At 39.6% G+C, this 13,376-nt stretch overlaps 1 protein-coding gene across 1 annotated transcript; it reads left to right on the forward strand.

Annotated features, from left to right (window-relative positions):
- Window positions 1-1,032: 1,032 nt before the first annotated feature.
- SF3B5 (splicing factor 3b subunit 5) lies at window positions 1,033-1,777 on the forward strand. Its single transcript, XM_032338036.1, has one exon. It carries the CDS (start codon window positions 1,164-1,166, stop codon window positions 1,422-1,424), a length of 261 nt encoding a protein of 86 aa, XP_032193927.1. The 5' UTR covers window positions 1,033-1,163; the 3' UTR covers window positions 1,425-1,777.
- The last annotated feature ends 11,599 nt before the right edge of the window (window positions 1,778-13,376 follow it).

A 13,376-nucleotide genomic window follows, 5' to 3' on the forward strand; every position in this document is an offset into this window, starting at 1 on the left:
ATCCATTCATCAACTTTTGGGGGGGACTACAAACTCTGCTGAGCCGTGAAGATATTCTAAAAAGCTATCATAAGAGAAGCATATGATAAAAGATGGCATCAAAAAAGTACGAATTACTTTTCTCAAGTGGTTTGAATTCACATGAGGAAGTTCTCAAGCCAAAAAGTAGGGTATAAAGCTATAATAAGAGGAGATGTCCAAGAAGCAAAAAAGAAAGAATTTACATCTGTTTGGTGTGTCCAAAGCCGATTTCAAGGAGATGCTTTTGAGCTGACTTAAAGAGAGACGCTGTTTGCCCAGGGAACAAAAGCATTCCAAGCGCAGGGAACATCTAGCACAAAGAACTGGAGAGGCGAGCTGCACGGAAAGTTGAGAAACACTGGCCGGGGTGCGTAGGGTGGGGTGAGGAGTTGCAGCGGGGATATCAAATTCGGCTGGCGAGGAAGGAGGGGCTTGGTGTGGGAGACGGAACGGGTCCGAACTGGGAGAGTACTTCGGTCACCGGGCAGGAAACGGCGGCCCTGGGGGCGCTGAAATAACGTTCATTCTACACAACCTACAAGACACATAGTTGGGACTAGAACTGGCGGCTACTGATGTTCAGGGCGCCCCACCCCTGGCTGTGAAGGGACTTCCCGGCTGTCACATTCGCTCCGAAATCAAAATTATACCGAGTTTGCTTTCACGGTTGCCTGTGGCCTGTCCTACATGAGCTTCCCATTTCTTCTCGGCTCTCAGCCTCCCAAGGATGCTCCCGCGGTCCTTTAGGCCGCCGGCGGCTTCTTAAACCAAGACGACGCGTCCCAGAAACCGGCGCGCACAAACCCTCGGAGACCACAAGTCCCGGCATGCAACGCTTCCCGTTGGAAAAAAGGTCACTAAGTGAACCATAATGCAACGCTCTACGAAGGGGGCGGGGCTCTCTATGGGAGGGCGGCCGACATTGAGCGTCGCCTAGGCAACTCCAATTCCCTGACAGAATACACTTCCGCTTCCGCCTTTGAGCCCTAGGACCGCGAGTCCACGCACCTTCGTAGCTCCGACGTCATTTTCCTGCGACTGAGCGGTCGGGGCGTCCGTGCCGTAGCTTCTCTCCCGCGTGAAAATCTAGAGCAGGTCGTTCCGTGTGGCTTCTGACCTGGGAGCTAAGGGAAAACGGCGAGATGACTGACCGCTACACCATCCACAGCCAGCTGGAGCACCTGCAGTCCAAGTACATCGGCACGGGCCACGCCGATACCACCAAGTGGGAGTGGCTGGTCAACCAGCACCGCGACTCCTATTGCTCCTACATGGGCCACTTCGACCTTCTCAACTACTTCGCCATTGCGGAGAATGAGAGCAAAGCTCGAGTCCGCTTCAACTTGATGGAGAAGATGCTGCAGCCTTGCGGACCGCCGGCCGACAAGCCGGAGGAGAACTGAGACCCTCGTGCCGTCACTGCTGTGCGGGAGCCTGTCCTGAGTTCCTCCCGTTTGCCGTCATTCCCGCGTGTTCCTGCCCCAAGTGGACCGATTCTCCATTGCTCCTGTTTCTCGTGCCTTCCCTGTACAGAAGTGCTTACCTGGGGGCGACCCGCCTGACCTGCCTTCCTGTGGACCCTTCGGAACACAGCGTTGGGAGACCGTCGGGACCGGAGCACTGAGACGGTGGAGACATCCTAAAGCCAGCAACAGAGGAGAGACGGCATTGGAATGAGACGGGATTTGGAGGCTTCCTTGTTGGCTAGTTGATTGTCGTCTTTGCTTTTTCCATAAAGTTTAGAAATTTTTCAGTCTCTTCGGTGTGACCTACTTGTGTTGGGGTGGAGGGGTCCCGGGAAGGCTCTGGGGACTTTGGTTTCATAGGAGACGGAAGAGGTGGGAGGTGGAGTTAAGCACAAGGACAGCGTTCATTGCCAGACACTTAAATACGCCTTGCACACTCTCCCAAAACCTTTTGTCAGGCCCAGAACGCCTTCCCTGTCGAGGTTGTGACCACTGTATCCCTCCTTCATTTTCTTCCATTCAAAAGATCTTTGCTAGCATTGTCCACTCCTCTCTCTGTAAGTTGCATCCTCCTGGGACTCTGGACAGGTCCCCGAAAAATGACAAGCTGTCAAACGAGTTCTTTCATTCATTCAACATTCAACATATTTCTTGAGTTCTGTGTGGGGGCCATTTTGCCACGCTTTTGGAGCTTGTGTTATACTTGGGGGCCGGGGACGCTGCACAGGTTGTAGGCATAAACAAGCAAGTATTAGAAGGTGTTGTGCAGGATGGGAGTAGCAGTACGTTTGCAGTTTTAAACAAGCTGCTTATGTTAGACTATTGAGATGGTTACACTTAAGCAAAGACTTTAAGGAAATAGCCATGGGGAAAACTGGAGGAATTGTTTTCCAGGCGGAAGGAACTGCCAGGACAATGGTGCTAATACTGAAATTGTGTCTGGCTTATTGGAGAAACATCAGAGGTAAATGTGGCTGGAGGGAGTAAGCAAGGGGAAGAGTAGAGGGATAGGTAATGGAGGAGGAACACAGAAGAGCAGAGACTGGTAGGCCAGTGCAAGAACTTGTGACTTTTATCCTGAGGGAAATAGAGAACCATTGGGAGTAATGGTTTTATTAAAAGAACATGATCTGACGTATTTTAGATAAGTAATTCTCAAACATTTGGGCCATGGGACTCAATTACAGTCTTAAAAATTCTTGGAAGACCCTACAGAGTCTGTATATGAGGGTTATACCTGTTGATACTCACCAAATTAGAAATTAAAACAAAATTTTAAAGTATTTAGTAATTTGTTTAAAGATAACAATAACAAAACCATTACATGTTAGCAAAAACATTTTATGAAAAATAACTATTTTTCCAAAAGCAATTTAGTGAGAAGAATGTTTTGGGTTTTTTTTTTTTTAAACAGATTTGCAGATGCCTTCAATGTCAAGTTTAATAGAAAACAACTAGACTTATCTATCTGCTTCTATATTTGAACTATTGTGATACAAAGTTTTGGTAGACGTTTGAAAAATCCACTTCACAAAAATACGTGGTAAGGGAGGAATATTCTAATAGTCTTTTCAAATAATTGTAGATAATCTTTAACTCTCTAGAAAAATTCCCACAAATGGCCATTTCTTAAAACTTAGTTATAACATGGAATCTGATCAATGAACTTTCTTTCTTTCTTTTTTTTAAGATTTTCTTTACTTGACAGAGAGGGAATACAAGCAGGGGGAGTGGGAGAGGGAGAAGCAGGCTTCCCGCTGAGCAGGGAGGCCAATGCAAGGCTGGATCCCAGGACCTTGAGATCATGACCTGAGCCAAAGGCAGATGCTTAACAACTGAGCCACCGAGGTGCCCCTTATCAATGAACTTTCATTCTGTTACATTAGAATTCATTCATCTATCTTAAACTTTGAAAGAATCTTTTACCCAGACATGATTTTGTAACGTCATGTATCCCTGATTTGGAAAGTATTGGCTCACTGAGTAATAGAGGTCTTCCAGTGTTGACACATCTCATACGTATCAAAAAATCACACTTACTAATATCACCGCTGATCTCATCAGGAAAGTCTTTATAGTATTGGAAGCTGAAAAACTCACAGTGATGGTGTGAGTTTTCCACAATTTTAAGTTTTGCTTGATAACTTCAACTTAATCACTGGTAGCAAATACTTCTGTTTCCCTTGAAGTGACAGGCCTGCTTGGTTCATTTTCAAGAAAATGTCTGCCAAATACCCAATTCTGAGTAACTTGTTTGTCAATCATCCAAGTAAAAATGGTGTTCCTTGAGGGGAAAGAAAAGAAAAAAGTTCAGTTTGCAATTCAAATAATAAGTGCTTTTCCTTAAAACCATCGTACTTTGGCAGCAGCAGAAATGCCTTATGCATACTACCAATTTTGTCACACAAAATATTTAAAAACATGTGCCCTCAAAGGCTAAGACTTCATAAAATTACTACTTTTTACTGCATAAAGGACATTTTTAAGTGAAACTGAGTTGACTTTTTGGTTTTGTTTGTTTTTATTGGGAGTGAGTGCCAGTGGAAAATTACAAAGACTGCTTCTAGTTTGATGCCACTACCTTGATTTGTGCTAAGTGCTCGTTTACTCTCTGCTGCTTTTGTTTCATCTGTACAAATGCTAAAAAACGGTGAATCTTCATATTATGAAAATGGTGTTCAATTCGCAGATTTCCTGAAATTCCCATCATTTTTGCTTGGAAAAACCAATAGATTAAAATACAGCTATTTAGACTTGAGTGTTTAGTAGGCATTTTCCCAAGACATGAATGAAAAGGGATAGCACTTCAAGGAAAACCGACTGGCCTGCTGGTTCAGAGGATCCTTCTGTCTGCTGTGTTGAGAAAAGCCCGAGATGGTGCAACAGAGAATAGATTGCAATTGTCAGCAATTAAAAGTATCAATGCTAATGCTTATGTTGAGGTGTAGGAGAGATTCAAGCTGTAAATCCCTATCCTTAAAAACTTAATAAAGTTATACAAAGTGGCATGAGAGTGAGCTGTAGCAGTAGAGGGATGACAACGTGCACTGGAAATAGAGAGGAAGGGACTGGAAACATAACCTAGGGTAGCTTGTATAAAGAATCCAGTAAGTAAAGTGGACAATAAGACCGACAAGAATCTAAAGGGAAATTAGTAACTTAGAGAAAGACTTCATGAGGTGGCTAGGATTTACGTTACCAGGCTGCACAAGGCCAAGTGTTTAGAACAGTGCCTGGCACATCACAAGAGTTCGATTTTGCACATTCAATATGGAAAAACAGAACTTAATCCAGATAATAGGCTGGGTCATTCTAATTCATATCCTTATGCAGTCTTCAACTTCACCAAAATAGGTAATGCCAAAGAAAAAAAAGATTTGAAAACGTGCTTCCTAAGTAGAATATCTTATGGGGTGCGCGAAGGGTTTTATCTTACGTGGTCTTCAAGAGGTATTATCTTTATTTTACAGATGAAAGTTTCAGACAAGTAATTTGCCCAAAGTTACACAATTACTATGTGACTAAGCTGCGATTTGAACCAGGCTTTTCTAGCTCCAAAATACAGTCTTAAATATACTGTTACGCAAGCAGGTCTAATATGTAAAAATCGTATCAGAATAATTTGATATAAGTTATTGTCTCATATTTTAAAAAATGAAAATATAACCAGTTAAGTAGATTATACTGAAGGAGTATCAGACCAATATGAAAAGTTCTTATATACTGTATAACTCTTAAGTGAAAAAGTAGCTTGAAATGTATTGAATAAAGATCATTTTAATGGGAAAAGGAAAAATAATTTGTATGGGGAAAAATTGATTCAAGGATTTGAAAGTAAACAAAACGCAGTTTAAATGAATTTAATTGAGCGAGTTATTCTTTTTTTGTTCTGGTGTAAAATAGTATTCATATCAAACACAGGAGGGCAGCAAATGATCCTCTGACAGAAATTACTTTCAGAAAGAGCTCCGTACTCATAGATCTCTGCTAATTGGAGAAAATCAACTGCTCCTATATTCATTTACACTGATGTTGTCACTAGAAAGCCACTCTGTGAACTATAAAGTGATAGCATGTTTTTCATTTGATAAATACGTAGCGAATACTGCAAATCCCTGTATTGTGCTTACAAACATGGGACAGTATGCGCACCCTGCCCTTAAAAGGATGCCACTTAGGGAAATAAATATAGCAGCACATAAATAACGATTCACAGTAGCAAGTGGTAAGTGCTAACAAAAGATACAGAAAAAAGGCTATAAAGTTTACAAGAAGAGATTATTGCAAACCGCCAGTGAGGGAATTAATGAAGACATTGTTGAGAAAGGCTTCGGGGATAAGTAAGATGCATACCTGTTAAGACAATGACAAGGCAGAATAAGCCTCTGGAGATTATACCAGCTGTCCCAGCAAGGGGGGCAGAATTCAAACCACTTGTTCCCATTTAAAACCTTTCCATTACTTTCATTAACTTCGGCTGGGTTATAAGATTCCCCACCCTTAGGCGTCCACTTTTTTCATAAGCAAGTTAAGGTTCAAATCGTAGAATAACAAGGAGGTAACAGCTAGTGTTTACTGAGTACTCATTACATGCCAAACATTTCCGTAAGCTATCTCAATAAGTCTTCACACCGACCCGAGAGGGTGATTATCCCATTATACGAGTAAGCAAACAGACATAGGACAACTTAAATTGTTTGCCTAGTATCACTCAGCTAGTAAGTGTTAAGGTAGGAACATACACTCAGATCTGATTTCCAGCATCCAGGCTCTTAGAGGGTAGGTCAAAGTTTCCAAAACTATGTTTCACAGAATTCTAATTCCATGAAAAGCTACAGATTGGGGTTGGGGAGGGAGGAATAAAGAGGGGAATATCTTGTTCAAAGAAGTTTCAGAAATGCCCCCATAGTTTGGAGGGTCACGCTTAGTGTTTACTTTTTTAAAGTTCTGCAGTAAGAAATTTTTCTTAACTCATCACTTCCTAAATTTATTTGATCATGGAGTTTCTTTTCTCAAGAAACACTTATCGATATGATTTTGAGAAATACTTCTGGGGGATACCGCTTTTGCCAAGGAAAGAAACTTGAATAAAGTAAATGTATTCAACCCTGGGCTCAAGAGAGATATATTTGTATCAACGTGTAGGTGGAACTCATAACCACAGATAACTTCCCTTTCCTTCTTAGACTAATTCCCTCACCTTTGTGAGTGAAGCGTTCTTTGTTCTCAGCTCTGATTCTTTTCATCTCTCTGAGACTAGAGACTTTAGGATATGAAAAAGAAAAGAGACTTATACTGTACAAATTAGTGACAAAGGTATTAAGGTTATTTTCCAGGGCAAGGGCATAAAAAAATGTTATTAAGGAATTCAGACATTTTTTCACTAATTTTATTCATTCTGGAAGATGTATCCTGACAAGGGATCAGTAGTGAATAATCTGGCAGCCAACAGTTAGTTCTATTTCAGAAAGATGCTAATTTGTTCTTAATTTAACTGGCTTTTTATCTCACATCCCACATGCCCTTCAGGCTCCCCACCATCTCATTTTCCTTACCTGCAGTACACACGTCACACGCACCTGCGCATTCACTCACTAAGCACAGAAATGGTGAAAACTGGGAAGAGGTGAGGGGTGTGGGTCCGACACCAGGACATGGAAGAATCCGTGTCATCTCGCACACAGCACAAATGGTCTGCTACAAATGGCCCTTTGAACCCCTATCTCTTTGATCTGCATGACCTCAGAATCCCTCCTTCTCTCCACTTCCCTCGTTCCCTAGCCACTGTTGTGAGTTGTTATCTTGTCCACAAGCCTTCCCTCTTATCATGCTGTCCTCCTGCTTTACTGAATCTTATCCTTTCTTCCTTCACGTCTCCCCAAAAAAGCGGTAGCTTTTGAAACAGAAATGTCATCCTACAATGGAGAAGGGGGGGGAAATTAAAAAGGTATATTTAGGGGTTGTGTTACACGCCATCAAAGAGTTTGGGGTGCCCACCTCCTCAGCATCCCTCTCCTCATTGAGCCGTCCCACGAGAAGCGCAGAGCCCGAGTCTCTGGTTCTGGTCCACCAGTGTCCGGTTCAGAATTCTGCCTTTGCAATGAGGATAATATCACAGTCCTGTCTCCTTCATCAATTTTGATGTGAGGATCAGGTGGTAGAAACTTTTTAGAAAAAATTGTCTTTTTCTAATTAAAAAATAAGAATGGTACAAAGAATAACATGGGTATCCCTCCCTTCTACTTCAAATTAACAACTGTTTATATTGTATTAAATGATCTTTCCTCTTAACTGTTTTTAAGATAATTCTGCAAATTATGTATATGTAGCCCTTCTAAAAAATAAAAAGAAGTATTACAGATAAGACTGTTTCCTTTGACCACTCCTAACTTCGTTTTTCCTCTTTCCATATGTGCATCCCCACCAAAATAAGAACTTCTGTGAGTGTTCCTCCAGTATACTCATTAGATCAAACATCTTGCTTTCTCTCTCTCTTTCTCTATCATCTATCAAAGTGTTTAGTATTTTTTAAAAATATACCAATGAAAAGATTTGGCAATTCCTCAAAAACCTAAACATAATTACATATGATTCCACAATTCCATTTCTAAGTATATACCCAAAAGAATTGAAAGCAAGGACTTAAACAGTTATTTGTAAAACCAAATTCTATGCATCATTATCAGAACAGCTAAAAGGTAAAAACAATCTAAGTGTCCATCAACAGATGAATGAATAGACAAAATATGATTTATAATATATACAATGGAATATCTTTCAACCATAAAAGGTAATGCAGTTCTGATACACACTACATCATAGATAAATCCTGGAGACATTATACTAAATGAAATAAGCAAGACACAAAAAGACAAATATTGTATGATTCCACTTGTCTGAGGTACTGAGAATAAGTAAATTCATGGACTGAAAGTTGATTAATGATTACCAGAGGTTGTAAGGAGGCACAAGGGTGAGTTATTGTTTAATGGTTACAGAATTTTTGTTTAGGGTAATGAAACAGTTCTGGAAAGCATAGTAATCACTGCACAATACTGTGAATGTAATTAGTGCCAGTGAAGTGCACACTTAAAAATTATTAAAATGGCAAATTTTATGTTATAGGTGTTTTGCTATAATTTAAAAAAATTGATAACATCAAAACCATTAAATTGTACACTTTCCTAAGGTTTATCTATTTATTTATTTTAGAAGAGGGAGAGAGAGCAAGCACAGGGAGGGGCAGAGGGAAAGAGAGAAGGAAACTTTAGCAGACTCATCACTGAGCTTGGGGCCTGATGCAGGGCTCAATCCCACGACCCTGAGGTCATGACCGAAAACCAAGAGTCAGATGCCCAACAGACTGTGTCACCCCAAGGGCCTCTGAATTGTACACTTTAAATGAGTGGATTGTATGATATGTGAAGTACGTCTTGATAAAGTCGTGTCTGTATATACGCTGTGAGTGTATAGTATTATATTGTACATATAATTCAATGCTTTTGTCACACATTATATTTTTTAGATCTATCCTGATTGAGAGATATAGATTTGTAGTTTTTTTTAAAGTGCTACATGCTGGGAATATACCACAATTTATATATCCATTCCCTAATCAAGGGCACTTAGACAGTTTGCACCCTTTCACTGTTTCAAACAGTGGGACATCCTCACGTACGTCCCCTCAGGTGAGGGCAGGGTGTCCTACTCAAGGCACAAATACGTACCAAGTGTTTTGAAAGGTATTCTATAAGTGTACAGTTCTCATGTTCAGAACCTTTACTATAAGCCATTCATTTAATGAATGTTTATTGAACCCACACCAAGGCAAACAGGAACAGCCTTTATGGATCTCACAGTCTATGGGGAAGAAGCAACCAGTTGGTTAGAATCAGGAGAGACAGATTCTTGAACATGACAGTCTCTATGAGGCAGCTCCTTCTGCTCTAGGATTGTCATCTGTGTCCACCTCAGCTTCTCCCTCTTCCTTCCTCCATGCACTCCCTCTTCGTCCCAGTTTTCATTTGTTAGCTAATCCCCCACCACACAGCATTTTTATTCATCCCAAACTCTTGAAAGGGAATTTCTCTAATTTTTTTTTTGTTTGAACTTTAATAGTGAAACACAAGATATATCTATCTCATTGGGACACCTGCGTGGCCCCGCTGGTTAAACGACTGACCCTTGGTCTCATCTCAGGTCATGACCTCAGGTGGTGAGAGCCCTGGTGATGGGCTCCAACCACAGCGGGGAGTGTGCTTGAGATCTCCCCTCTCCCTCTCCTTCTGCCCCTCCCCCACTCGCATGCACACACCCTCTCTAATGAATAAATAAAATCTTTAAAAAAGTAAAAAATAAAATATATCTCATACTTTTTTGTGAAAGTATAATTGACACACAATATCTTATCAGTTTCAGCTGTACATCATGGTGATTTGATAGTTTTACACGTTACAAAGCGATTCCCCATCTCCACCATCTAGTTACCATCTGTCATCAAAAGGATTACAATATTATTGAATATATTCCCTATGTCAAGAGTCCTTCTTTTATCCTTACCTACTCCATCCCATCTGGTTTAAAAAAAAGAAAGAAAAATACAAGCCATGGAAGAAATTTTTCTAAAAATGAGTTCAAAAGAACATGGTGCATATTTCCTACAAAATTTAGGATTTGACCTTCTCTTAAAACTTTAGTCTTCCTACTAGGTTAACTCGAACTTTGGGTGCTAAGGTATTAAGCATGGACAAGGATTTTAGCTGATGTTGTCTGCCCTGTAGCTTAGCATCCAACACAATAGATGCTTTAATATGTGTTGACCATAAACACTAGTACGGTCTGTCATCAAACCATATAAAGCACAGTCCTAGGCAGTGAAAATATGATAAAAATAAGGCCATAATTAACAAGGAAAACATAGTGCACCCACGGATAGAATTCTAGGTTCTAGAACTGTAGGCACTCGATAACTTTATTTGTTGAATAATGAGTAAGTGAATGAATGAACAAATAAATACACAAGAGGCGATGGGGATTGGGTAGTTCAGATGAACTTAAACACAGATTTATTATGGATCTTGCCACCCTTGAGGCTCAAAACAGAACTGTGGTGTATTATCATGTGTTAAAAACCTCACCTAAATGGTTTTAGTCTTATCAAGTATGATAAGCAAGATAGGCCCCCCCCCAGCCTCAATATCTTTCAAAGAAATGCACACCTGTTCCTGCAACTTGACATAGAATTAGTGATGTGAAAAATATCAAATACCCAAATAACTCAATAATTTCACATAAAATGAAAGCCTTATGTAAATCTAAAAATACAGTTTTGATTGAATAAGCAATTTCAAATATCCATTTTTTATAGAATTACATGGGAATTCTTGCTTAGTTTCTTGGGGAAAGAATATTTTGCTAAAAATAAAATATCTCCAATACATAGCAGAAAATAGCTATTGATTTATGGAAAATGAAAACGGAGATAAATACACCTCAGTGAGGACCCACTTTGGGATTGATGAATTTAATGGGTTAACACAGGACTAAACAGGTGCCTTGTCTTCCAGTTAATTTAAATGGACCTGTAATTATTAGAATCCGAATTATTAAAAGTTAATATATTTACACTCCAGGTTGTAAGCTGATTTGACGTTTTTTCTCTCTCTTCAGTATTCTCTACGGCTTTTGTTCTATCTCCCGTCCCATTTATCTCCTCTTGATTCTTGCTGTTCTGTGATAAGATAATTAACAGATAAGTAGTGTAGTAAAGCCAATACATCTTTAACCTTATCTCTCAGCCCTAGAACTTCTTTAGAATTTGCATGTTAAAACAAGTGGTGCTAATTAAATTTCACACACTCTGACGTTTGCATCACAGAGGCACACATTTTTAAGATAGCAAATAAGACATATTTCTGTGAAGGATTCTATGATTTGATAACAGACATTTATTTTTATAAATAGGCATTATTCATGGAAAACAGAATGTTTAAATATTTATATTCTTTCACAGGTCCATACAGAAGATTGAAGGGGTTCTTTGTATTAGGAGCCCTTGAGTATGTTTCATGTGCTAATTACATTTGAGCTGGTTTTTCATGCTTCTGTATAAAATCTCTGAAAAAAATTTAAGGGTGATGAATTTATTTAGCAAAAGGATTTTTTTGAATGAGAGCATAGTCACTAATCAAGCCAGTAAGTTTGCTCGTTACTAATGCAATAACGAGAAACAGACGACGACGACACCCAGGCCAGGACTCTTGGAAATATTTCCTAGTGGGAAACAGATGCAACCGTCTAGGTGCTGTTACCAGAGAGCATTCCAAAGGGCATGTCTTTGCCATAACATTGTGTGAGCAGTGAAAAGCCCGTGTTTCTCCCAAAGGCCACTTTTTGGAGTGTCGATGTTTGGAGGTAATTGTGGTTGGTTCTGTATTTCTGGAAGAATTATTTTTAGGACAGATAGATAGATAAATGGATAAATAGATGTAGGTATAGATACACAGATACAGATCTATAAGTACAGATTTTGCCACACAGAAAGGTTTTCTTTGCTATTCAAAGCCTGTTGCCTCAAGCTTGTTCTTTGTCACTTTAGGGCTGCCTTGTGCCTTCATGCAAGTGATATTTGCATGTGTTCAATTTACCCGTCCTCTCTAAATGAGGAGTTTGCTCTACATCTGGGTAACTTTAAAGACCTTTAAGGTCTCTTTCAATTCTAATGTATCATTTTTAATTTATTTAAAAGCCTACTTTCGCCTCAGACACAGGCCCTAATCAATTACCAAGGTAAAAATTTACTCTCACTGTGTGTGCAGGTCCATTTTTAAGTTTCGAACAATAACATATGTATAGATTTCTGCAGAAACTCTGTTTTCACTTTGGCTTTGAGTTTTAAAATTCCAATTAATATTAATGATAACTACCTTATTTTTTTAAGTATGTGTGTGATAATATTGATTGTATGAGCTTGAAGTTCGTTCTCACTGTCTCTAAGTTGCTAAAACTTTTGGTGTCAGGCTATTTGTGGGAATGCTAAAATGCAATTTTATGTGCCCAGCATGTTAATAATCTACATCAGTTGGCTTTCTCTCTGCCACGTTAAGCCTTGAAATGAATATGACACTTATTTGTACACCAAGTGTTGTACAACCTTCTCTTTGTTCTTCAGCCTAATCCACTGAGTATTTTCTCTTCCAGATTTCTACCAACTAACTGAACCTTGAATATCAGTAGTACATGGCACATGACCCAAAAAGGATTTAGTTCCAACTACCCTCTAATATTCATGTGAGTATCTTTAGTAACAGCTTCCTTGAAACAGCCTGCTGGTTTTAAGAGATAATGTTAAATCTCTATTTTAAATTGGTGTCATGGTTTAATTTTTTATAATGAGAGATTATGGTTTTCAAAAGGGTAGAGTTTACCACAAATATGTGGTTAATAAAGTCCAAATTTTATCTTTTATATGGTATACTTAGAGCAATTCTTCCTGATTAAGCCACTCACATGAAATTGTATTTATTCTGTTCAGGGTGTACAAAAGAATCCAAGTAGAATGTTGCACTGACCTGGGAAAGAGTGGTGGAGGCTTTTCCCTTCCTACCCAAAAAGAGCTTAAATGGAGAGACATTTTACTTATTTTTAGCACAGTGCTCGCATATGATAGGCATGCAATAAATATTTGTTGAATGTGTCTTTACAGCTAAGGATTTGTCTTCTTTAGTCTAAGTCAGGATTATTTTAATTGCAAAAGAAGGTATTGAGATCCACTGTGTGAGGCAAAAAGAGAACACAGGGACCCATGCCATTACCAGTCCAGGGGCTGCTGTCTTGGTGCTTTATGAGTCAAGACTCGAACGTGTGACCAGAATTTTGTTTCTCTCTTTC

Source organism: Mustela erminea, chromosome 4, assembly GCF_009829155.1.
Source record: "Mustela erminea isolate mMusErm1 chromosome 4, mMusErm1.Pri, whole genome shotgun sequence".
NCBI lineage: Eukaryota > Metazoa > Chordata > Mammalia > Carnivora > Mustelidae > Mustela > Mustela erminea.

Bases quoted from the DNA above. Each gene is read 5' to 3' on its own strand.
- SF3B5 (XM_032338036.1), top strand. From the start codon at position 1,164: ATGACTGACCGCTACACCATCCACAGCCAGCTGGAGCACCTGCAGTCC.